At 39.6% G+C, this 25,711-nt stretch overlaps 1 protein-coding gene across 2 annotated transcripts in view; it reads right to left on the bottom strand.

The window, feature by feature from the left end:
* The window catches only part of prkd1 (protein kinase D1), a 75,489-nt gene extending 58,323 nt beyond the window's left edge, over positions 1 to 17,166 (bottom strand). For both annotated transcript variants that reach the window (XR_014871182.1, XM_085143303.1), the window contains exon 1: positions 16,296 to 17,166. Coding sequence is in view for 1 of the 2 variants with exons in the window: in XM_085143303.1 (XP_084999429.1) it covers positions 16,296 to 16,538 (243 nt within the window). In the remaining variant the exon portion in view is untranslated. The remainder of the gene's footprint in view (positions 1 to 16,295) is intronic.
* Positions 17,167 to 25,711: the final 8,545 nt, after the last annotated feature.

Genomic DNA, 25,711 nt, shown 5'->3' with positions numbered 1-25,711 from the left:
GCACTGCTGAAAGGAGCAACACATACACCAAGTGTAGAACACCACTGAGATTGTTATCGACCACAAAAACACACAAACACTCTTCCACGGTAGAAGAAGACACACACACCATAACATACATGAAAACAAAGATTTATATCAAACTTCTATTTTTTTTTACATACGTCACTTCCATTGCTATATGTGGCCAGACCAAATCACATTTTTTTAAGATACCACAGCACTGAAATGTGATTGAAAGCATCCATTTTTCCCAGTTATGTGGTTAGGAAGTCATTGTTTTCTTTCTTTCTCCTTATAAATTATAAAATTATAAATTCAGCATATGTATAAGAATTCCCCACAAGTGCCATACACCTTGTAGTATTCATTATCTTCTACTCTTGGATCTGTCTGGTAGTCAGAAAACTGAATATTTGATGTACGACATGGAAGTTTTATTGGAGTAACCTACAGTTAGTGTGTCACTGGAGCCCGTTCTCACTCCCGAGGCGTAACATGCCGACGTTTTGTCATGTCCCGCGGCGTTCCTGAGGAACGCGAAAGGAGACCTTCGGCGTTCTTATGGTACGCGGCAGGTTATGGCTGAAATCCAGTGCAATGACGCTCCCGCGGTAATAGACGTTCCAGCCCTGTATTCCAGCCCTAAACCTAACCTTTTTCCTGACCTTAACCAAGACTTTAATTATGTTAAATAGCGTGTTTGTAAGCAATTTGAAGAAAAAGAGCGAACATGTATAGATTGAGTCCATAGGGTTCTCATATTTCCTCATTTTTCCGAGGTCGTCATTCAGGAACGTGGTGGGTAGCCGAAAACGTAATATGTAGACGATTTGTCACCTAGCGTAAAATGTTACGCTTTGGGAGTGAGAACGTGTTGGTCACTGCAGCTACAGCTATTTTTCTGCCTTTTCTTTCTGGCTCCTTCATGATCAGAAACTTGTGTGTGTGAGCAAATATTTGTGTGTTTTTTGTGCACTAGATTTTGAGTAGCAGTGACAGTAAGGATTTGGCAATGGTATGAACTCATTATCCATATTTACATTTGGGGAGTGAAAATAAAGTCACACAGCGGCACTATTACCTTGGTAAGCAATGTTAGTTTTTATTTTTTCTAAATAAGCTCTATGCTTGGGACCAATACAGTTACTAAAAATACTGGAAAGTGGTGTCCCCCTGATTTTACTCTGAAATTTCCACCTATGGTGGAGGCTATGGGAGTACAGAGAAGTTACTGTCATTCCCAGAAAAACACTCTGATATGGACCTGGTCATGCGCTCAGGCGCTGCTGTTAACATGAGCCTCAGTCTATAGAGTGACTCAGAGTGGGTCAAAACAATATCGGCGCACCATTACAGCAGCAGCAGCGGTCAGAATGAATAAAGGTGGGGAGGATTCCCTGCATTCATATCATTTACACCAAATTATCCAGTTTTGATGAGCCACTGCCCTCAGTATCTTCTTCTTGGCCGAGTGTGTTCTTCTTCTATAGTAGTCCATCTTTAGTGTCCCTTGTACCTGAATCACTGTTAACATTCTAGTCATTATTGTTTGACTTCTGCCATCAACAAGATATTTTGCCCACATTAGCATCACTCCTTGAAGCTGAAATACAAGAATTAGCAGTTTCTGTCGCCCTAAATGATGAATTTCAAGGACAGCTGTAGGAGAGAGAAGGGTGAGGAGAGGAAACAGAGAGGAAAGAAGTTGAAAATGAGGTACATAAGAGCAAGAACATAATAGAACAAAAAAGTGGAGACGCTTTATCATACTGCCCTGAACCTTCCTTTCGATCAGCACGCTTGCATCATTATGTGTGTGTGGTGTCACCATAGCAGCGGTGTCGCCGTTGTTGTCATGGCAACAGGAATTCAGGGCCGATTCCTTTCCATCTCCTCCAGCTCTCTTTATCCAATTCAGCTCAGTTCAAGACTTCCTGTGCTGAATATGTTGAACTACAGCATCGTGGATGCTGGAGCCTGACTGACCGTTCTCTTAACATCTTGTTGCCCAACAAATATTTCTAAAGCAAAATAACATTTCTTAAATTAAGAACATGTGATAAAGGTCCTGATGTCACTTCCTCTATAATTTTCCCCATGAGCTTATTTTATTTCCCCAAATTTTTAAGGCATGTATTCTCATTTTTCTAATCTCTTTACTCCAGACCATTCCCTGAATCATTGTTCCAATGTTTAGGACTACTGATGTATTGGGGTTAAAGTACTCCTCACTATCAGATTCTGAAGTAGAAGTTAGTGTTTGTATATACTGAAAAGTGCTAATTTGACAGTGAATTAAACTTAGCAAAAAATATATATTTTTATGAATGAAAAAATGATTCAATATTTTGGTTTTACATGATATGGGCTCACCACCTGCAGGAGGAGGGTTGGGTGCAGTGTTTGGTTGCAGCCATTGAGGGTCAAACTTTGGCAATACAATCCCCAGCTGAGAAGGAAGGAGTCTTAGGTAGTGTGTGAGGTTAAGAGTTGGATTTACCTCAACACACAGCATGGGTTTTAGAACCAGTCTCCTAGAGGAGGGGCTGGACTTTGTTCTAGTCTGAATTTTCCGTCAGTGAAAGGCTGCAGACATTCTTGCTGGCGCCCGCGTAGTAATTGTCAAACCAGTAGGCAGACAACAGAAGTGAAGGTAGCCGTCAAGCTAAATTTGGTGTCTTTGGTGTGGTACTCAAAGAAAAGATATTCAACCAAGCAGTGTGCAGCTCTTACAGTACCCGAATCACAAGCTCAAAAATAGTAGGGGTTCAGTGAGGCCGTGGAACAAGACTTTCGGTCAATCTTGAAGCACCCATCCATCCATTCTCTTTTACTTATCAAATTCAGAGTTGGTGGGGGGCTGGAGCCTATCGCAGATGCCATAGGGTGAAAGGCAGGGTACACCCTGGACAGGTCGCTAGTCTGTCACAGGGCTAACGCAGAGAGACAGACAACCATTTTCACTCACATTCACACCTATGGGGTATTTAGAATCACCAATTAACCTATGCCCATATGATGAGATCAGAGTACCAAGAGGAAACAGAAAAGCCCAGCAAGATGATTGATTTAAAACTAGGGCCTTCTTTGTGTGAGGCAACAGTGCTAACCACCACAGCAGCGTGTTCCCCTGGTCTCCAAGCAATTCAGGGAAATTATCAGGTTATTCCGAAGGGGAATACAGTTCTCTAATCACACAGTATATAATGTGTGCAGGGTGCTGTTAACTTCAACTCAGGAAGGTCAAAGGGATACTTTGAGGATCTCCTCAATTCTTCTGTAGCAGAGGCGGAGTCTGGAGATGAGGTGGGTGATTTGCCCATCACTGGAGGTGAGGTCACTGAAATCGTTAACTCCTTGGTAGCAGAACCCCTTGGGTGGATAAGGCTCACTCTAAAGAGTTCATAAAGGTCCTGGATGTTTTAGGGTTTTCTTGGTTGATACCCCTTTGTGATATCACATGGAGATCTGGGGCAGTGCCTCTGGATTGGCAGACTGAGGTCATGGTTCCCATTTTTAAGAAGAGGGACTGGAGGGTGTGCTCTGCCAAACCGCACTACTCAGCCTCAAGAAGGTGTATGTCATAGTACCGGAAAGGAGAGTCCATCTCTTAGCTGAACCTTGAACTCAGGAAGAGCAATACAACTTTTATCCTGGCTGTCAAATGCTGATCCAGCTCTGTGTCCTCTCGAGTATTTGTGGGCGTTTGCCCAACCAATCCGCATGTGTTTTGTGGACATATGACTGCATCTCTCAGGGGATCCTGTGAGAGATACTTCAGGACAATCAGATGTCTTGGTTGTTGTTACAATCCATTCAGTCCCTATACAACCCCATGGCTTGGTCCACATTGGCAGCAGTAACCCTGAATAACCCAACTGCATTCATAACTTTATAAACAAAGGCTGGGTGTGTTTGAGGAACAAACACTGCAGTGTGCTACCTGTTCTTTTTCAGCAACTGACATGTTTTTCACAGCTGTTGTAGGTTCAACTGTTTAAACAAAAAAGGAAAAATTAAACCAAACCAAAAAGTTTTATCAATCAATAGGCCAACATTTCTCACCAAGCGCTCAATTGCTTGGCACTTCATTATTCTTTGTATTCTTTATATATGTTGTTAATATACCTTGATAACATTTCTTTAACTAGAGAGATCCAATCTCACCAGACCTTTCCTTGAAACACAAACATTAATTTTTAATTTGCTTTACCTTAAACACTGATCCTCTTAACATCTTACTTCATCATCTACAGTTTGTTGTGAAACAAGCACAGGTTTTAGAGTTGTCAAAGATTAATCTACAAATACTGAATGTAGTACTTTAGTAAGTTAGGTTCAGCTATGCCCCATGATAAGCTGGTTACCGACCCAGGATGTACCCCACCTTTTTCCCTATGACAGCAGAAAAAGGGCCCAGGACCCTCATGACTAAATTGGATAAGTGGTTAAAAAACAATAACTCATGGATCCGATCCATGGACTCATGGATAGATCTTTTTTTTTTTTAATGGAAACTGTGTGCATCTTGTCTAATCAATATATCAATATATAATGTCTACTTATTTTAACTGAGGTCAGTTAACCCATCCATTCTCTTCAGTTTATCCTCATCAGGGTTATTGACATAAGCCCATAAGGCAAGAGGCAGGGTATATCCTAAACAGGTAGCCAGTGTGACCCAGGGATAACACAGACACCATTCACACTCACAATCACACCTATGGACAATGTAGAATCAACAATTACCTATCCCCACTTACTGCAGCTCTTTGGACTGTGGGAGGAAGTCAGAGTATGGGAAGAACATGCACACTCCACAGAGAAAGATCCCAGTCACACGGTGAAGTCAAACTCAGGATTTACTTGCTGTGAGGCAACAGTGCTAACCACCTTGCCTCTGTGCTGTAAAGATTTTATGATTAGGCAGACGGGCTTAAAAAGCCGTACCAGAAAGGGGCAAACCCTTTAGTCCAGCATTAACCCCTAACCCTGACATTAATACCAACTGAATCCTGTTAGCTAATTCTAAGGACCTGCTGTCACTGAGCCATCACTGATATTATTTAGTTATATTATTTTTGATGGTGCTGCTAAGGAACAAGGGGTGTTAAAAGAGCCCATGGATGCTGTTACATTTGAACATAAACACAGCAATCCATCCTTATAACATAATGAGGACAAGAGTAGGCTGTCACTATAAAAACAGAACATGAAATAATCTTCAAATGTGCATGCACTTGTTTTACTTGTAGGAACCTGAACTTGAATATGTAGAACTCGACTTCAAAGTCGACCCAATGCAGAAAACTACATGTGTGGTATTTATAAAAATGAATGTGCCTGCAAAGGTGAGTAAAATCTACAATCAGCTCCTTAACAACACAACAGGACTGCTATCAAAAATGATTTAAAGTCTCAGTCTAAATGCATTACTATTTGTAAATTTTGTAAACAATTTAAAGTTGAAACTTTATAGCAAATAAGTATAAGACATCTAAATAGTCTAACGTGTAATTTGGTTGCTTACGTGCCTATAAATAATATGACTATGTTAATCAGATTATGCATCACTGCATGATTTTCATTTAAAAAAACAAAACAAAAAACAAAATATTTATTTTTTATAAAAGGGCATCAGACCAGACCCATGGCAGTGTGCATATGCACATTATCAGGTTAAACTTTGGCCAACAGCTTTTTAAAAAATTCCAACTTGATAGTGAAAATTAAATTTTACAAAACACAAGAACGATCGGTTACAAATGTGAAAAAAAGACATTTTTTAAAATAATGGAAGAGAAAATGAGATGAAGAGAAGAAGGAAGAATAAAGAGGCATGAATGGATAAATAAAAAGTAAGGAGATGAAAAGAGAGCAAGAGCGAGGACAATGACATGGACAGAAAACACACATACATCTGTTCATCTTCTGTCTCATTCAAGGTGTGTGTGTCTCATAATGGCCCTCAGAAGGACACTTCACAGCTGCAATCATCATCAGTTGCCAGGCAACAAGGAGAAACCACTACCGACAGAAACACAGCACACTCGGCTTCATTATTATTGTTACAGAGTGGCAGAGGCGCGTGTGTGTGTGTGCATTGTGTGTGTGTGCATGTGTGTGTGTCTGTGGTATATAGTAAGAAAACCAATCCTTGGTGAAACCCAAAGTCTTTCTGACATGCTATATCATAACGTTCATAGAGCTGTTCATTACATTTCCATTGACCACAGTGCATGGTATGTTTTTGAACAAGACTGAAAAAAACGTTCACACCAACATCACTTTTAAACTGTGAAGACTGTGGTGCTATGCTGATGCTAATATAACAACTTCCCACATAGCAAGTAGGTCTGGCCCGGATCTGGTATCAAGCAGGCACTGCTGGCTGACGTCTGGCATGGTAAGACGTATGTCAGCCAGATGTGGGCCAGGTCTGGCAATGATGCCACTGTTTATGCGATCGCATGCCATATCTGGCCCGATTATGGTTTGGTTTATGTGGCCCAGGCTCATAGAAAACAGCTCTGGCCCGGATCTGGCATCAAGCTGGCACTTCTGACCGACTGGTGTCATGGCAGGGTGTATGCCCAGATGTGGGCCAGGTCTGGCAATGATGCACTATTTATGTTCCTATTTTCCTATTTTAGTTAGAAGACCCAAATGCCATTTTGCAATACTATACTGCTATGGTAGCCAACGTTTCAAATGCAGGTTTGACAGGTTTGTGAGTGTACACTTTATCCAAAACCTAGTGAGGGTTTACTCATCTTTGCCAGTGGGTGGCTGTAACTCAGGAGGTAGAGCAGGTCACCTACTGATCGGAAGGTTGGTGGTTCGATCCCTGGCTTCTCCAGTCTGCATGTCGTGAGTGTAAATGTAGATAGGAATCACTCAGTTAAGAGAAAGTGTGTGGTTGGGTGAATGTGGTATGTTGTATAGAGCACTTTGAGTAATCTGGGAGACTCGAAAAATGCTATATAAGAATCAGTCCATTCACTGTCTGAACAGAGTTTCGTCATGTTACTTTTGCACTATTACGCACGTTGTTATTACATGGCTTAATTAAGGTACACATTAGGCTGACATTTGGGGCCAGAGCTGAAACTGTTCTGGGCCAGCACAGGACCACCAGTGTGTCTGCAACTGGTCCGTGGTTGCACACAACTTACACATGGCCCACATACCGCAAAGAATGACCAGGTTTGACAGAGGTAATCCACACATGGGCCAGCACAGGGCCACCAGTGTGTCTGCAACTGGCCTTCTGTGGGCCACCTTTCGCAAACCAGATCTGGGCCCCCAAAGGGCCGTCATTCTTTGCGGTATGTGGGCCATGTGTAAGCACATTGTGTGGGCCAGATCTGGACCATACCAGTGTTGCTATGTGGGTTATGTCATCAACAGACTTTCCAATTTAGGAATGTTTCATCTTAGCCGTCACACTCAGGTGTCACATTTCATTTGGTACCTTCCAATATATTGGGATGATATGCCACATTTTTGCAGGGGACAGATTGTCTTTAAATCTGGCTTTTATCTAGTGGAAGTCAACTACTGGTTAGTCCATCTTTTGCTACCAGTGCTTTGGATAGTGAAGAAATTTGCCAGAAACAAAAAGCCACAAACTACACAGATTTTGTATAGTTGAGACTATACAGTATAGCTGATACACATAAAAGGATTAGCATTGTTACAATTGTCAAATGTGGCTAAAAAGAAATGTGCAAATCCATAGCTGCATCCCTACTGAAATCCAAAGCTGATGAAAAGACTGAAATACCATTTTGGAGTAGTTTGACAATTATTGTGAAAAAAGAAGAAATTATGATAACATAATAAAGCTGAGAAGGTAAGAATGTCCCATATGACTAAAAGAAATGCCTTATACTATAATTATTATCTATTATATTATTATTTATATATCTTAGTGAGACATTTGGGACGGATGTGTTCAAATAAAACACATCTTTCATCTACATGTTCAATGCCAGAATGATGAGGTGTATATATTGCGTGTTTTTATTTGTATCATGTAAAAGGAAGGGTGTTTGTATCAAGGAATGCGAAAAAAAATATTAATGTAGCTCTGATCAACCTTCGGAGTCTAGAACATGTAGAATAGCATTCTTCTTACTCGCTGAATAGAGCAAAATGTAGTTGCTAGTTAGTGATTTATATCATCAAACCAAGCAGCAACAACCGGGACAGAAAATTAAAGCCGATGCAGAAGTGACAAAAAACAAATCCACTTCTTTTTATTAATTACACACATTTCAGCCAAGAAATAAAATGCTGGCAGCTTTGATCACTATAGCTATAACTCCAAACCAGTTAGGATGCTGTATAAAATCCCACATAGCAAAACTGGTATGGCCCAGATCTGGCCCACACAATGTGCTTATACATGGCCCACATACCGCAAAGAATGAGGGCCCTTTGGTGGCCCAGAACTGGTTTACCAGAGGTGGCCTACACATGGGCCAGCACAAGGCCAGTTGCAGACACACGGGTGATCCTGTGCTGGCCCATGTGTGGACTACCTCTGGCAAACCTGATTTGGGCCACCAAAGGGCCGTCATTCTTTGCGGTATGTGGGCCATGTGTAAGTTGTGTGCAGCCACGGGCCAGTTGCAGACACACTGCTGGCCCTGTGCTGGCCCAGATATCAGCCTAATGTGTACCTTAATCAAGCCATGTAATAACAATGTGCCGGAACATAACAGTGCAAAAGTAACATGACAAAACTCTGTTCAGACAGGGAATGGACTGATTCTTTTAAAGCGCTTTTCTGCTCTCTTGGATTACTCAACGTGCTCTATACAACATGCCACATTCACCCAATCTCTCTAAACTGAGTGCTTCCTAACTACATTCATACACATGCAGACTGGAGGAGCCAGGGATCAAACCACTAACCTTCCGATCAGTAGGTGACCTCTTGAGTTACAGCCACCCACTGGCAGAGATGGGTAAACTGTCACTACGTTTTGGATAAAGTGTACACTCACAAACCTGTTAAATCTGCATTTGAAACGTTGGCTACAATTGCTGTATAGTATTGCAACATGGAATTTGGGTCTTCTAACTAAAAAGGGAAAATAGGAACATAAATAGTGCGATCATTGCCAGACCTGGCCCACATCTGGTTGACATACACCCTGCCATGACACCAGTCAGTCAGAAGTGCCAGCTTGATGCCAGATCCGGGCCAGACCTGTTTTCTATGATACTGGGCCACATAAACTAAACCATAATCGGGCCAGATATAGCATGCCATTGCATAAACAGTGGCATCATTGCCAGACCTGGCCCAAATCTGGCTGACATACACCATGCCATGACACGAGTCAGTCAGATCTTCCAGCTTAATGCCAGATCTGGGCCAGACCTGTTTTCTATGAGACTGGGCCACATAACCCAAGCCACAATCAAGCCAGATATGGCATGCCATCACATAGACAGTGCCATCTATGCCAGGCCTGGCCCATATCTGGATGACATACGTCTTACCATGCCAGACGTCAGCCAGCAGTGCCGGCTTGCTACCAGATCCGGGTCAGACCTACTTGCTATGTGGGACATAGATGTCTGGGATCTGACACCAGTTGCTGGACTTTTGAGAGAGCTGCTCAACAGTCCTAGGTGTTTTCTCATATTTTTAATTTCATGATAAACCAAATGTTTTCAGTTGGTGAAAGGTCTGTCTTAGTCCATTTTAAAGTAGATTTTTGTGGCTAGCAAAATGAACTGTGAGTGCATGCAGTGATTTCCATGACAGAATTATGCCTGTTTTTTAATGCAGTGGCCCAAAGATCACAGGCATTATATCTTGATTTTCTTTCTTTAAGGCTTGCACACAAAGATTTTTCCAGATTCTTGGAATCTTTTGATGATATTATACACTTTGATTACGAGGTTATCAAAGTCTTTACAGTTTTACATTGAGGAACATTCTGCGTACATTTCTGCATATCTATTGTCCCACAATTTTTTTATTTTATTATATTTTTTTTTTGCAGATTTGTGAATGTCTGACCAGGTTTACTTCTAAGAAACCAGAAGTTGCCAATTAACCTAATAAGCTCTAAATTGTTCAATCCATTGGGGTTTCTGCTAATATTTTTCATGAAATGGTAAAATTTCTAAACCTATCCTGACGCTATTCCAGTTCCATCAAGATTGTGTCCCAGTTTCTGTAATTTTCCTTGGTTGATTCTTTAATCATTCTGTCAGGATCTACCTGTGTTATTCCCTTTCTGATCCCGATCCTAGTTCTAGCAACATTCTCTTTCCCTTTCTGAACTCATCTGAATAAGCGCTGGCAGACAAATCAGATCTTCACTGTCAATTATTACGGAATTTTTACTATTTAACATAGCCAGAACATATAATGTAATGTAATTGTAAGGCATAAGTACATTCTAAGACACCTGGAAGGTAACATCTACTACACTCCAAAACTATGGCAAAATGCAACCTAACTTTTCTTACACATCTTAAGCATCTTAAACATTTTGTTAATCAGTTGAAATAAACTGAGTGCTTAAAAACACACATTCAACAAGCTTAAAAATAGAGAAAAGCAATCGTTTGACCTGAGTCACCACAAATATTATTTACTCTAACATCAAGCTAAGACATAAAATGACCATTATTGTATTCCCACTTTAACATTATTCCTGGTAAATACTGAATTGATAAAGTGACTCTGCTGCTGAAATGATGAAATGCACTATAGAAATAAAACACAAAATTCAACTAGTTCTTCTATCACAAGTCATATTTTTATCACAACAGAATGTCATTGTGCATGGCATATTACTGTCATATTATGGACGTATATTACTAATGATCAGAGTGTTGGGGTCTCACTGGTGAAAGTAAGTCTATTACTGTTACATTACTTCCACAGTACTCTATAAAATGACCTGCAACCCATTGTCACATAATTAATAATGAGGACATATTTATGATCTTTCTATTAGTTTTTCTTATCTATGAACACAAAACTGACAACAAAATGCACAGTTAAAAATCATCCCACAGTGATTCTACTGGTAGAAATGGAGGCTACAAAGCTGCAAGCCTGACTGTTCATCACTGTGTTTATTACTCGATTTGCCCTGGCTGCTGTGCTGGGGCCAGCATACATTCAGCTATAACATCCCTGTAGGTTTTTCACTAGCTTTTTGTTAGCATGCTATCTGTGCAGATGTTTGCAAAGAATTGTATTAGGAACACAATGCAATTGTTTTTGTCCTAGAGGCAGTTTGCACTTTACCATTGCATTCTTGTTCTTTTGTGCAATAAAAATAAAAGTACTTTCTGTATCTCTACTCCCCAAAAACTGTAGCTCAGCTCATACAACCCAGTGCACAGGAAGAAAAAACTTTGTAACTTTCTGTCAACAATTACAATTTTTTTGTCAACAGTTACAATTAACCGTAATGTAATTACTTAACTTTGTGCTGCATTGCTGAAAAAATGTGATGTGATTACAATACACGACACTTTGGAAAGCACTACACGCACAACAGCTAAGGGGCCACTGGTATATATTACCCAGTCCCATTTATAAAATGAAAATTAAGATAAAATAATAGACATTAATTGCAATTATATTGATACTGAAGGGCTTGATGTTTTACATTGTAGCTTTTGGAGTGGACGTTGGTTTGATTAGGTGTTGGAGAAAGAGAAAAAGTAATTTACAACAACATTATTATTTGTGGAAATAAGAGAATAAAAACACGCCTGCATTCATAAACTCCTCTGAGATTTCTCTCTGCTTGCCTATGTGAGAAATAGGACATCTATCACATTCATAAGGACATCGACACTGTCTGTGTGTGTGTCAGCGTGGTTTAATTATGAGTGCTCGGTAACAGCTTTGCAGTTCAATTCAGTTCATAAAGCAAAAGCCAGGAAAACAGAAAAACCCCTGCAGAGCGAGTGAACAAAGGCAGAATTAATCATGTTTCCAATGAGAAACAAGCCTCAGAGTGAGTCACCAACTGACTAACACTCCTTTCCAGACTCACATACTGTAGGCTTTACACATAGAGCGAAAAACTGCTAAACACACTGCATGCCATCAGAGAAATGTTATGTGTTCATGTGTTAGTCTGTTCAGCAGCAAAGGCTTGCTGCTGCACCTCAAATCTCCTGCTGCATGTAATAAATAAAAAACACTGTATCAAAAGCCTAAAAATGCAGCCATGTTTGAGAGGATGGATACATTTGAATGCCTTATTTGAGCATCTGATACATTGTAAATACAGTTATTTTAAAACAAACAATTCATGAAACTGTTTGTCAACAATAAATCTTTTTTTTAACAGCAATTAACTTAAACAAATTACCCTCGGTGATATACTAAATTCTTTTGTGCCAAATTTTGTTTCATCTGCTGGTGAAAAAAATCAAATGGAAAGCACCATCCTTATTATTGTTGGCATATATCATAATATAAGCTTTGTCACAACTAGTCGGCATTCCTGAGGTAAAGTTGCTGTACTGGAAACAAACCTGTATAGTGTATAAAAACTGATTTGTGAAGGTGTGGAAAGTGACATAGCAACAGTATTCCCCTTTCAACTATTCTAAGCCTATGTGTTAGTTCAGTATTAAGCTCTGCAATCATCTGCCCACTTCCCTAGGTGTTCAGCTTCTTTACATCACTACCGCTCTCCCACACTGTCAAACTCAACACTGACATCATTGTTCCAGTCCAATCATCTTCTTCCTCGACTGAGCCAATCAGACTCACACAAACCACTTCTGTCATTCTGCCTTTCATACATGCAGTGGTGTTTATGATGTTTCTTTTGTCATGCTATCACATTTTTAATCATGTGTCCCTCTGTTAGTGACATCCTCGAACCGATTCCTGAACAAGATCAGCCAGAGCCATTTGAATCCTCGTCTGTGTGAAATTCTAGTAGAGGGAGCTCCTGTATTGTGTCCCATCAGAAGTACTCTTCTCTGCATCTTCTTGCCCGATCTTAGTGCATGAGAAAATATGAGAGCTTGCTGCTGCATTAGACATGACTCAGTCTGGACTGCAAGTCAGTCCACCTCCTCAACAAACCCCCATTCCTGCTGTTTCTGCTCCTTCTAAAACAATTACGTGCAAGCAAAATAGAACCAGGAAGTCTGCTGCATCACCTCCCCTTCCACAGGAAAAGCATAAAATTCCGTGAAGCTCGGATCCTTGGCCATCTACCAGCAACACGAATGTGACACAGTTATGCCTTTTCTAAATGCCGTCGACTTTCACCTTCAAGTGATGGAGAACCCAAACTGCGTACACTCACCTTTGGTCTCTTCCACTCAGCCAGTTTTGCTCCTTGGGCTCAGTGGCATCCTTTTGGAATTCAAAATGTTACTTTGCTGTTACTTTAATGTTCAGGTGTAAAAGAAGTCATTTTCAACCTAGTCTTTGAAGCTCTCTGATGGATTGCATTGAATAAAGTTACCTCTTGGAGGATTTCTTCTAATTGATCCTCAGTTCAAGAATTCCAACTTCTATTCTCAAATTAAAATCCCTGTTCCATCATTTAGAGATTGCCTTTTCAATATTCAGTCTTTTGGTATTTGCTTGATTCAGTCTCATTAGGTAAGATTTAAGGTTCTGGTCTATGCTGCTGAATAACTGGTACAGAGTAAGATTTTTTATGATGACATTGTATTTTTTTCTGACTCTCTCAAGCCCTTCACAGTTGCACCATCATCTATAAGTTTTGAAGGTATTTTCAAAGGGTAAAACTGAGTTCTCAGTTTCAAAAAGTTATTTTACAAAAAGTGCAAAAACAGTGAGGTGAAACACCTGCATATGAACATTACTTTTATTTTTACATTGAGGACAGACACAATTGCATTATGCCGTTAACATAACTTTGGCTCTTTGCAAGCATAAACAACGTGCTACTGTATTGTTAAACTAGCCAAGAGCTATGTTGAAGCTGAGTGAAAGGCAACTCAGCAGCCAGACCCTGAACTTCTACAGGAAAAAAAGAAAGAACAAGAAGTGATGAGCAGTCAGACTGCTGCCTCCATTTCTACCTGTTCTTGTTTCTAATATAGAGTCACCATGGCGATTGTTTTAAAGTATCTTTGTGCTGGTTTTCATGTTTGCTTTGTGCTGTTGGTTTTGTTTTCATACCTAAATACTAAGAGAAAAATCATGTATGTGTGTCCTTGTTAGGACAGAGATTTGTGCTGATATGTGGTCCTGTAGACTATGTTTAATTGTAATTATGAGACAATGTGTTTTAGTTCATTTCAATGTAACCAGTAGTGTAACAACGTTCTCCTGGAATTAATTAATATTTTGAATTACTTTTAGGAAAACTGTTCTGTGTCAACACGTTTTCACTCAACACGTAACATACAGACGCTATGTGACAAATCATCAGCATGTTGTGCGTTCTGAGGCATGAGAGCAGGTTGGAATAAATCTATAAATTTAAGATTATGGTTAGGGTTGGGGTTGCAATAGAAAGCTGGCAAGAGAATAAAAAGGAAGCAAATAGAAAGCCACGAAGCAGCTTTCTATTCACTTCAATTAGGAATCTGGAGCGTTTCATAAGGACACGGAGGGGTAGCTTTCGCGTTACTCTGACACGCCTTGGGCCGTGACAAATCGTCGGTATGTTAAGCGTTGGGAATGTGAATGCTCTGTCTGTGTCATGTGTAACACATTACTTTGTTGAATAATGAGCCCAACACTGACCACAACAAAGACGAGAAATACCTCCAACATGCACAAACATTTGACTACACAGCACGCGATTAATCTGCATGACTGTAATGCCTTTGACATGCTGCTTAGCGATGGTGGTGAGTCTAAAAGCCAAAGAGAACCTAATGAGAATCAGTAAAAGAATTAAATCAGTAAGTGATATCTATAACAGAATCGGAGTTGGTAAATTCTTATTAATGCCCTTCCCTGCTCATCTCACTCACTTTTTAATCCTTTTTCTTGATACAGGATTGATGAGTAAATGTTTCCCTTGGTCTACCCTTGGCCATGACTCTCTCTGCCTTCTACACCTGTTCTGAATTTCCTCATCATCCAGGAAGGACAACAGATTGTTACACCACCCACAGTCTCACTCTGTGGATGTGATTTCTGACTTACCTGTATTCCCAGTGAGTTCCACTCAAGCCTCCAACCCCACTGACCTGCCTTCCCACTCTCCACCACCACTTGTCTCTTCTTGCTGGATACTTGCCTGTAACTTATAACCTCCTCTATGATTCATGTCCAGATAATCCACAAGTAAGGCAATTCCATTGCTTCACAAGATTCTTCTGATATTAAGATTGGCCAGAAATAACACTCTCTTTCCTCTTGTACAGATTCTCCACTTGTGTTCTGATAACCAGTATCCCTTTCTGAACTACTCTCCAGTTCCCAGAACTATTCAACAACTTGTTCAATAATCCTTTTAAATCTGACACATGTGAGATAAATCTCTCTTTTGAGTCTGACCTCTATGTAGTTCTGAAAGCTGGCACCACTGTGCCAAGAATAGCAATGCATTTGATTTAAGAAATGGATGTCTTCCCACTATTGATGACTTCCTATTTTTCAAAGTAATCCAGTGGCTGGTTTGTACCCAGTTTTCAGTTTTCAGTTTTATTTGTCATATGCAAGTTAGCACAGGGTCAACACTGCAATGAAATGTGTTTGACGAGCAGCAGTCACTCAGCAGCATGATACAGTTGCGGGTCAATTTGATTAATATATGTCTGACACCCCCAATTAAAAAATAAACTAAAACAAACAATAACCTACAACATTAACCTTCAAATGTTTTTGTTTGTTTGTTTTATTGAAGGAAGAAAACCAAACCAGAAAGTGTTTAAAAATTCAAGAAAAAAATTATGATCTGTAGATCACATTGGTTTTAAATACTGTAGTGCAGTGTCAACTTCCCTTTTTTTAAAAAAAAAAAAAAAAACTAAAATATATACCGGGACAGAGAGGACTGTGACATCATCTGTGAGGTCACGAAACCCCCAAATAAGAAATCCACTGAAAAATCCAAACTCCTTATTGCACTTCCTTTGGTCCTCAACAAAACACTTGGCAAGTTTAAAGTAGATCAGAGAGACGAAAAGCGTGAAATGAAAATATCTGTGTTTATGGTCTATAATGAATTTTAAACCGGTGAAAGATTTATGTCGCCAATGTAACTTCTTTACATTATGATTACTCTGTCAGGACTTAGAGGATTTTAGAACTTGACTTTAGAACTTGGTTTAAACTCTTTAGTTACCTTTTGGTCCACGATGGAGCACGCCACCTCCCGGACCTGACTGAGGCTGAACTCCGCGGCATCCAGCAGCACGGGCTCCCGGCTCAGACCGATCTGGATGTGGAAGGAGATCACACCACCACCTCCTCCTCCTCCTCCTCCTACACCACCACCACCCCCTCCCCCGGTGCCGGTGTTGGTGTTGTTTGTGCCCCCTGAGAACGGGAGAGGGCTGGGCGCACGGATCAGCGGAGGCGCACTCATATGAGCCTTTTCACCACCGGTTTCTAACTCTGCCAAGAAACAATTAGGAGTCACGACGACGTGAAACGACCGCACGGGTGAATTAATAGGGAAATTAGCGACACGTCCAGGTGGAGCAGCCAGAGGAGGGATTTAAACCGTGGAGAGGTGCGAGAGGCTCGGACGCACGGAACTCCCCAAAGCGTCAGAAAAGTGCAAGAGGATAAAAAGAGTTTCCGACAAAAAAGACGACTGATTAACTAAAATAAAACTAACTAAAAAAAGAAAGGGAGCCGCGAGAAGACAAACAGCGCGGGTGTGAACACAGAGGCAATTAGAAGAGCCATAATGACTACATGACTGGACCAGAGAGCAGCGTGGAAACCGGTGATGCGGGTGACAGAGCCATGGACGTCAACAGTGGCTGGAGAGGAGGAGGAGGGGAGTAAAGGAAAGGAGAGGAGAGAGGGAAATGTCCTGGACTGAGGGATGGTGGATGAATGATGGATGAATGGAGAGGTTTAGACTTCAGAAGCTGATGAGACTGTGCGTTCTGTTCACATATGTAAATCCAGATATTTGCAGATTTTCAAAACCCCAAATTCTGTCTCTAGTCCGTCTATCTTCTCTTCATCTACTGTCCCAGTAATTATTACTGTGTTCAACTACTAATTTCTTAACGATATATGCAGTTATGGTTGAGAAATTGATTTTTGGATATACTAATCTAAAACTAGTGAAATATTACCTCTTGAGTTTGTCTTTTGCTGACATGGCATTTGTTACCCTAATATGGATATATGGGGTGGGGGTGGGGGGTTAGGGTGACTTTAGTAAAGTGCAGAGGAGGCGAAACACAGGTTGAAACTCTCCCCACTTTGGTTTGATTCGGGTAAGTGTCGGGCAATCAGGTTATTGTCTGGGCTTGCCTTTTTGCCGTAGAGCCATTAATTCCCAGTAATGTTGAGATGGCTTTTTACGATTAGATTAATTATGTAGGATGTTTAATGTGGTTGCAAACGTGGGTCAAGCAGTGAACTCAGGAGCAGATTCTTTATTTAAAGGTAATTTTGCTTCTTGTATGCAGCCTCTTTTTTGGTTTGCAGTGCAGAAAAGCATAGGCAGACTGTACCAGGAATTTGTAATAAAGTTAATCTGTTTTCATGTAACATAATTTTGTCTGTGATTTTCTTTAATCAAGACAGAGATTATTGCCACTGGAAACAATTTAATTTTGTCCACCTAAATCTAATGGATTGCAGTCTCCGCAGACAGAAGGGAATAAATAGAATACAATAAAAAAATAGACTTGGTGAAGAACAAAGTAAGGATGCATTCATTTTCTTTGTGTTATCGTGGGGTCTTTAGCTTACAATATAAAGTGTGATGGTTAGTGTGATTTCATGCCATATAAAGAAAACTGAATTTAAATGACTAAAAGCCCTGTGACAGACTGGCGACCTGTCCAGGGTGGACCCTGCCTCTTGCCTTAAGACACCCCCCCCCCCCCCCCCCAAAAAAAAAAAAAAAAAAAAAAAAGAGTAAGTGGAAGAGAATGGAAGAATGGATGGATGGACTGACTAAATAATTTTTTTTTTATTGAATTTTGACAGACTCTTACTTCTCTATTTAATAAAAATGCGAGATACCCTCCTGCTTAAAAACCTAAAATATTAACATAAAAACATGGTATTTAATAGGAATTTGTAAAATATTAACAGAACCTAAGAAAATGAGGTGAAAAATGAATTTGATCATTTTAGTCACCTTTTTCCCCTGTTTTTATTTTATGAGCTATAGAAAGTGGGACTTCCAGTAGTTGAATAAACAATAGGTCTGAGAACAGACTGGGGACAGAACCACCGTAGTGTCTATGCTTGTTAGACTATGAATAATATTGTAAATGTCCTACTGTGGAGTTACTTACCTCAACCATGACAGAGAGGTCGGAGTTGTAGAGTGGTGTGTGAGTCTTACTTAGGCATCAAAATCACTTGTTCAGGGTTAAACAAACATTACAGTTCGAGGTAAATTACAACAGGATCAGGTGGTGAGTAGTAGCTGATCTACTAAATATGCACATGCTGGAATACAGAGGTGGGAATTAAGGAAGTACAAATACTTTAGTACTGTACTGAAATAAAATTTTCAGATATCTGCACTTTACTCCAGTATTTATTTTTATTTTTAAATATCAGTACTTTCAACTCCTTACATTTCCCAAACAGGCTCTTTATTTCAGGTTTAATACATTTGAAGGATATTTTTATTTCAGAGCGCTGCATGTCTTTGAACATCAAACTGAGCCTAAATGATGGGATGGCATATCCATCATGGTGGCTTATCAAATGTAAAGTGATGAAAGAGGCAAAACCATATAATTTATACATCATTCATAGCTCTATGCTCAGGGGTTTAACTGGGCTGGAATGAGCCAAGTATTTTTGGTGAAGATGTCCATAGGCTGTGGTTGCGGTGCTTCAGCATCTAGCTAGCATTACAGAAGAGAAGTGAGCATAATGTTCAGCTCAGTACTGCTCACTGCAAAACAAAGATAAGTATACTAACTTTGTGTTATTCAAGCTCTCAACATATTAGTGCAGAACAAACAGGTGAGCTTGTTGGACTGGGGTCACTTTACAGTAAAGCACTGTGTTGGACTGGTGGGCAGAGGATGTGACGCAGCATGACATCTTAACTTTGCCAGGTATCGTTGGGAATTTTACTTGAATTTGTAGCAAATCCAGGTAATGATGCTCCTAACAGCTCAATTACCGAATGACATTCAGTAATTGATCCAGTAGGAATTATTTTGTGACATTTTGAAAATAGATGACAGAGACTGACTGGTTCAGAGAAAATAGGAAGATATGCTCATTTTAATTTTAAAACTAAAGGATTCAATTTGTGTTAACTTGAAATTAATCATGACAATAAATAAAGTCTTCTCTACCTCATTCCAGCAGCATGTTTTACAGTGCACCTGTTGCATCTGCAGCTTGATAATGTTCTGTTGGCTCACTGCAGACTGAGAGTGAAGGGTACCGGTTGCTAGGAGACATGCACATATATATACACAAAGACACACTTCAGCCAGCCCTCCTACGCTTCAACCTTGCCTCCATTTAGTCCCGTTTATTACCAAGGATGATGCCAGAATTGTGGCATATGGTATGTGTGTGTACTTGTGTGTCCATCTTTGTGAGGACCGATTTGAGTTTCTGAGCATGAGGCGGAGGATATTTTTGGAAAACGAGAACATCCCGGTCCTCGCTTGCGGACAGAGGATCAAAAAGCTGGGTGAGAGTTCAAATTGAGTCTAAGGATCAGGTTTAGGTTAAGGCTAGAGTTTTAAAGTTGAGCTTTGCATAAGAGGCATTGTGCCAAAAAGGGAAGTGCAAATGTGTGACTCCAGAGAGAGGAAGAGTCGTAGCATACAACCAACAGGGTCAAAGAAACTAAATATAATTAATATTAACTTGTAAAAGATTCAGTGGATACAGAAATGTAATTAAATAAAATAGCGAGACCACATTCATGCAAGAAATTTGGCTATAGGGGATTAAGTGGTGTGATTTCAAGTTTACCAACCCTGCTCAATGATTCTGAATCCCCTGAACAACAATAATAAATCGACCTATTCATCTTCATCTGTGAAGGTTCTGCCTCTCTTTCCATGCACTTTATCAGCAAAGTGTGAAATTCAGTACATTTATGTGTTAGATGCAGACATTTTAACAAAAACATATACAAAACATATATATGAACCTGGAAAGACAATAAATCCATGTTAACATGCTGTTCATGTATCTTTAGGCAGGTACTGCTGTTTTTTCTGAGCCCTATATTTGAGCCCTTCTGATGTCATATTGCTGTTAAACGTACAACATTTTATTTTTAGCAACTCCAATGTAATGAATGTTACATGTAATGAATCCATACTGTAGATGTGTGAACACATATGATTGGATTACTGTTACTCTTACCAAAACGTCAGGACTTCCCTGTATTTTTTGTGGGTTTTTTTCCAGGTTTTTCTGACATAAGTTTCCTTTTTTTTGGTTTGGTTATGGATAACATCCTCTAAATTATCAGGAAGCACATAATTACACACCGTAAGCCTTTCTGTAAGAAATAAAGGTAAATGAAAATTCCCTCTGTATGTAGTGAGCCTGTAGAGCCATTAGGGTCTGTGCAGCACTGAACATTAGCTTATTATTATAAAATATCATTTTAATTGTAATAATATAATCAGACAAGAGATGTCAGAAGGATTTCTTAAAACTGATTGTAAAATTTGGATTGGTGTTAGTTTTATGACCCTGTGCCAATGCAGTCAAAGTGATTTTGAAAAGTATTTGCCCCCTTCCTGATTTATTTATTTATTTGGATATTTGTCACATTTACATGTTTTCAGATCATCAAACAAATGTTCATATTAGACAAGATATTCATGTAAATGCAAAATGTAGTTCTTTAAATTATCATTTCATTTATTAAAGGGGAAAAAAGCTTTTCAATTCTATCTTGGCCTTTGTGAAAACCTTCCTTGGGGATCATCAAGATGTCAAGAGCCTTTGCGTTCCTTTTGGTTAGAAGTGTTTGGAACTTTATATCCAGGCATCTATAGATTCCTATGGATCCCATGTTTGCACAGTCACTTTCTCATTCTTGAATCATAAACTCTGAGCTTGACTGTGGAACGTGAGGCCTGCAGCTCTTTACAGTCATCTACAAGGGTTTTTTGTGACCTCCTGGACTGAACTAATTTGGTAGGTTCCTGGAAAGGTTCACTTCTGTTCCAGGTTTTAGCCTTTGAAATTCTTTGATTAACCCTTTACAGAATTTTTCCAGACACGCTTTATTTAAGCGATGTCTTCAACAGTTCTGGGAATAATGAGGCCTTGCTGTGGCAATTAAAATGAACTCAACTTTAAAAAAAAAACAGAGGTTAATCAGAGTTAATTCATTATTTAGAAAGAGTGGGCAATTGAGGTGGCTGTAGTTTAGAAGGTAGAGCAGTGGTTCAATCCCTGGCTCCTCTGCATGCCAAGTATCCTTGGGCAAGATACTAACCCCAAATTGCTCTCCGATGCATTCATCGGAGTATGAATGGTAGTTAGGAAGCACTAAGAAAGTTAGACTGGGTGAATTTGGCATGTTCTATAAGAGTCAGTCCATTACCATTACTTTTTCAGATAGGGCCAGGATGGTTTGTATAGTCTTTCCCTTTGTAAATTATTCCCTTTATTTTGTATTTATTCAGATTATCTTTGTGTAATATGCAACTTCTGGTGATTTAAATGTGACAAATATGCAAAAAACAAACAAAATCAGGAAGGGTGTGTTTCTTGCTGAATAACCTTTAGCCTGAAGGCTCTGCCTCCCATTCTATCTTTAAATGCCTTTGGAACCACAAGTAACCAGCAGTCTTAAATTGCATAATTCTAGTTTCATTTTGTTGATTATCCTTTTTCTGCTCTGACGTGTCAGAACGTGTGCTGTAATAAGAGTCTGTTACACACCCAATATTTTTACTGAGCATGTTTGCAGTCTCTAACAGTGTTTTATAACCCAATTATAAAATCAAGCTAAAAACTGTCATGTTTTGAGAGCTGAAAGTATGGTCTAATGCATGCACAGCCGGGAGGCAGGAAAAGTCGTGCTACGCTAAATTCAGGCTTAGAGGCAGGCAGAAAGAAAACAGCAACCACTAGGAACATGACAACACAAGGAAAACAACAATAGGAGACAAAATAAGTCAAAAAAAACTGAGGCAAGTGTCATTTATGAATTCAGTAGGCCTGAATTGATAATTGGCAGCAGTTGAGTATGACAGCTACAACCAGAAGTCTAAATGTATGTAAGGGGTTAAGAGAAAAAATACACTCACTGTAAGCAATACCAAAAGATGGAGGTAGACACAGTGATGTAACCTGCTGAAATGTTCCATTGTGATCCTTAAACCGAGCGTTTTCATCTCTGCCATGAAAACCATTTAAAGGTTTTTAAATGATGTAAAAAGATAAGCTTGGATCTAAACTGAAAGTCACAGCACATTTACTGATTTTTTCTATTCAATTCAATTCAATTTTATTTATATAGCGCCAAATCACAACAAAAGTTGCCTCAAGGCGCTTCATAGATACAGAGAAAAACCCAACAATCATATGACCCCCTATGAGCAAGCACTTTGGCGACAGTGGGAAGGAAAAACTCCCTTTTAACAGGAAGAAACCTCCGGCAGAACCAGGCTCAGGGAGGGGCGGGGCCATCTGCTGCGACCGGTTGGGGTGAGAGAAGGAAGACAGGATAAAGACATGCTGTGGAAGAGAGACAGAGGTTAATAACAGATATGATTCAATGCAGAGAGGTCTGTTAATACATAGTGAGTGAGAAAGGTGACTGGAAAGGAAAAACTTAATGCATCATGGGAATCCCCGGCAGCCTATGTCTATTGCAACATAACTAAGGGAGGATTCAGGGTCACCTGGTCCAGCCCTAACTATATGCTTTAGCAAAAAGGAAAGTTTTAAGCCTAATCTTAAAAGTAGAGATAGTGTCTGTCTCCCGAATCCAAACTGGAAGCTGGTTCCACAGAAGAGGGGCCTGAAAACTGAAGGCTCTGCCTCCCATTCTACTTTTAAATACTCTAGGAACAACAAGTAGGCCTGCAGAGCGAGAGCGAAGTGCTCTAATAGGGTGATATGGTACTACAAGGTCATTAAGATAAGATGGGGCCTGATTATTTAAGACCTTGTATGTGAGGAGCAGGATTTTGAATTCAATTCTGATTGATTCTCAATCACAAAGTAAATTTTACAATCATTGTTTGTCCTAAAAAGGACCACAATTTAAAAAATAGGTATCATGTTGCATCCCGTAGCACTAAAAACTAGTGTCGGAGCCTATAAAAACAGGAAAGTATTAAGTAAGTTCTTAGAGCAAGGGGGTGTTGGAGTTTGTGGGAAACTCCAACACCCCCTGAGTTTCCAAGAACATCCCCGAGCAGGTCAATGTTTTGGTGAAGCTGGCATGACAAGGGCTCAGGCTCACTGAGAAACGTGCCCATACAGGAGCAACTTCCCAGACAGTTTTGGAATTTCAGCCAAACTTTGCTCTGTGCACAGTAAAGAACAATGACACTCACACAGCATATTCAGATTCACAGAAGCAAACAGTTTGTTTCAGAATTGGGTATTTGTTATAAATCATTTTTAAAAGTAAACGGATCCAGGTACACTGTGTCCCTTATGAAGGACAAATGAACTAAGAGGGAATGATTAGATTACATTTTCAGTCTGGCAGAGAGGACGTGCTGTCCAGCTATGATTATATCACAAGTTCTGCTAAGAATGCTTGTGACATCCAACAACATTTCATCTTTAACAGTCATAAATACAAATCTCTAAAATCATACTCAGCTCTGGCATGTTGTTTTCTACTCTGCCTTTACTTGCAAGCGATTCACTGTGCCAGAGTTCATCTCCCCGTGGATCCATCCAGGCTGAAAATGCACAGTTTGCAAGAATCTGTATTTTTAGAAACATTTGCTAAAGCAGGACAATGTTGATGACTCGTAGCAGAAGATGCTTTGGCAGAAAACTTCACGATGGGAGAAGTTGGTAACATTTTATGATAACTACAATCATTAATAAGGTATTAGTAATACTTCATCATTTATAAAGCATGACTCCTTCTCAGTATGTCAGTTATAAACATGGAAACATGGATATAAATGGATATAAACATAGTTTGTTATTGCTTTTTATATTACATTTTAATGTCAGTATTTTTTATAATTTAACAATTTCTTGATAAAATATTATATAAATTGCACATTTTTATTTATGAGCTGTTAATGGTTCAACAATGTCTTTAGATGCACATTTATACCTATCCAGATTACAAAATCAGCTTTTTTTTGTGAGTGTGTTAGTGGAGGTTTTATAACGACTTATTATAGCTGGCTTTAGTGAAACAAGTCAGTGTTCAGTCTGGTTTAGTGCTCCTGAATTAAACTCAGCTGAAATGAACAAAGCAGGGAGGGTCTCCTTGTCCAGCACAATGAAAACTCAGAGCAGCTCCTCACAGTAAGGAGGTGACCAGATTTAAAGGCGGCTTCCTTTGTCGTGGCATTTCCATTGAAGCTCATTTTCTTATCTAAATTGCTTTGCTATTCTTAATGACGAAGCAGGTGGCGAACCAGCCCAGGAGCCTGGTCACCTTGTTACCCGAGGAGCTGCTCTGAGTTTTCACTGTGCTAGAGGAAGAGACTATGCCTAACTAACTACTAACGTAATTGGAATTTAAACTGACTTGACGCTGACTTGCCTGACAGCTGAGATCATTTGTTTTTTTTCTCTTTTTTCTTTCTCAACAGGTGATCCAGGTGATTGATATATGTATTTTTTGTCTGCTTATTTTGTTGGTTTTTGTTTTTTTGCCCTTTATCACCATTCCTCTTACCCGCTGTTTTTCTTTCCCTCTTTCTTCCTCCCCTTTCTTTTCCCCAGTCAAGTCTGTCCCGTATTTAGCAGGTTAAAATAAACAATAAAAGGTGAATCAAATAGACCAATACGGCAAGGCTGGGTTGGTTGATTTGGTAAAGTAAATCCGTTGGGCATCTTTCTTCGCCTTTAGACAATAATTCTGATGGCAAAAGAGCCAAACAGGACAGGCCAAAAAAAGGGGGAAAAAAGAAGAGAGATCAAAGGAATGTTGAACTTTAGAAACAACAACAACAACAACAAAAAATCCCAGACTTTTAAACATCCTGGAGCAATTTTCCTCTTTACATATCAGATGACACTTTATAAATAGGGGAAAGCCCAAAGTAGCTTTTATCAGTGAAATATGGAGGCTTTGTTTGCAGTGGTTACCCTTGTTTGTGAAGCAGTGTGGCTTCAGGGTGTACTTGTATCCACATTGATTTCATTATTTTAAACTTCAGCCTTATTAATTATGAGCGTTAACCAATGTATTTATATTTGACAAAATATAAGAAAAAAGATTGACTCACTTTTAAGAATTTATTTTGGTTTAAAATCTCCCCCAAATAAACTGTGATTAGTTTAAAAATATTAATATATTTTTTGTTTGCCCTCTGGATTTCCTATTTTCCATGTTCTATTTAAGTTGGCTGCTGAAATTGCTTGTCTCTCACATTTGTTATAAGGTGGTAGAAATGGTGT

Source organism: Neolamprologus multifasciatus, chromosome 19 (genome assembly GCF_963576455.1).
Source record: "Neolamprologus multifasciatus chromosome 19, fNeoMul1.2, whole genome shotgun sequence".
Taxonomy (NCBI): domain Eukaryota; kingdom Metazoa; phylum Chordata; class Actinopteri; order Cichliformes; family Cichlidae; genus Neolamprologus; species Neolamprologus multifasciatus.
The sequence above is the reverse complement of the archived record's forward strand: the minus strand, read 5'-3'. Positions and strand labels throughout refer to the sequence as shown.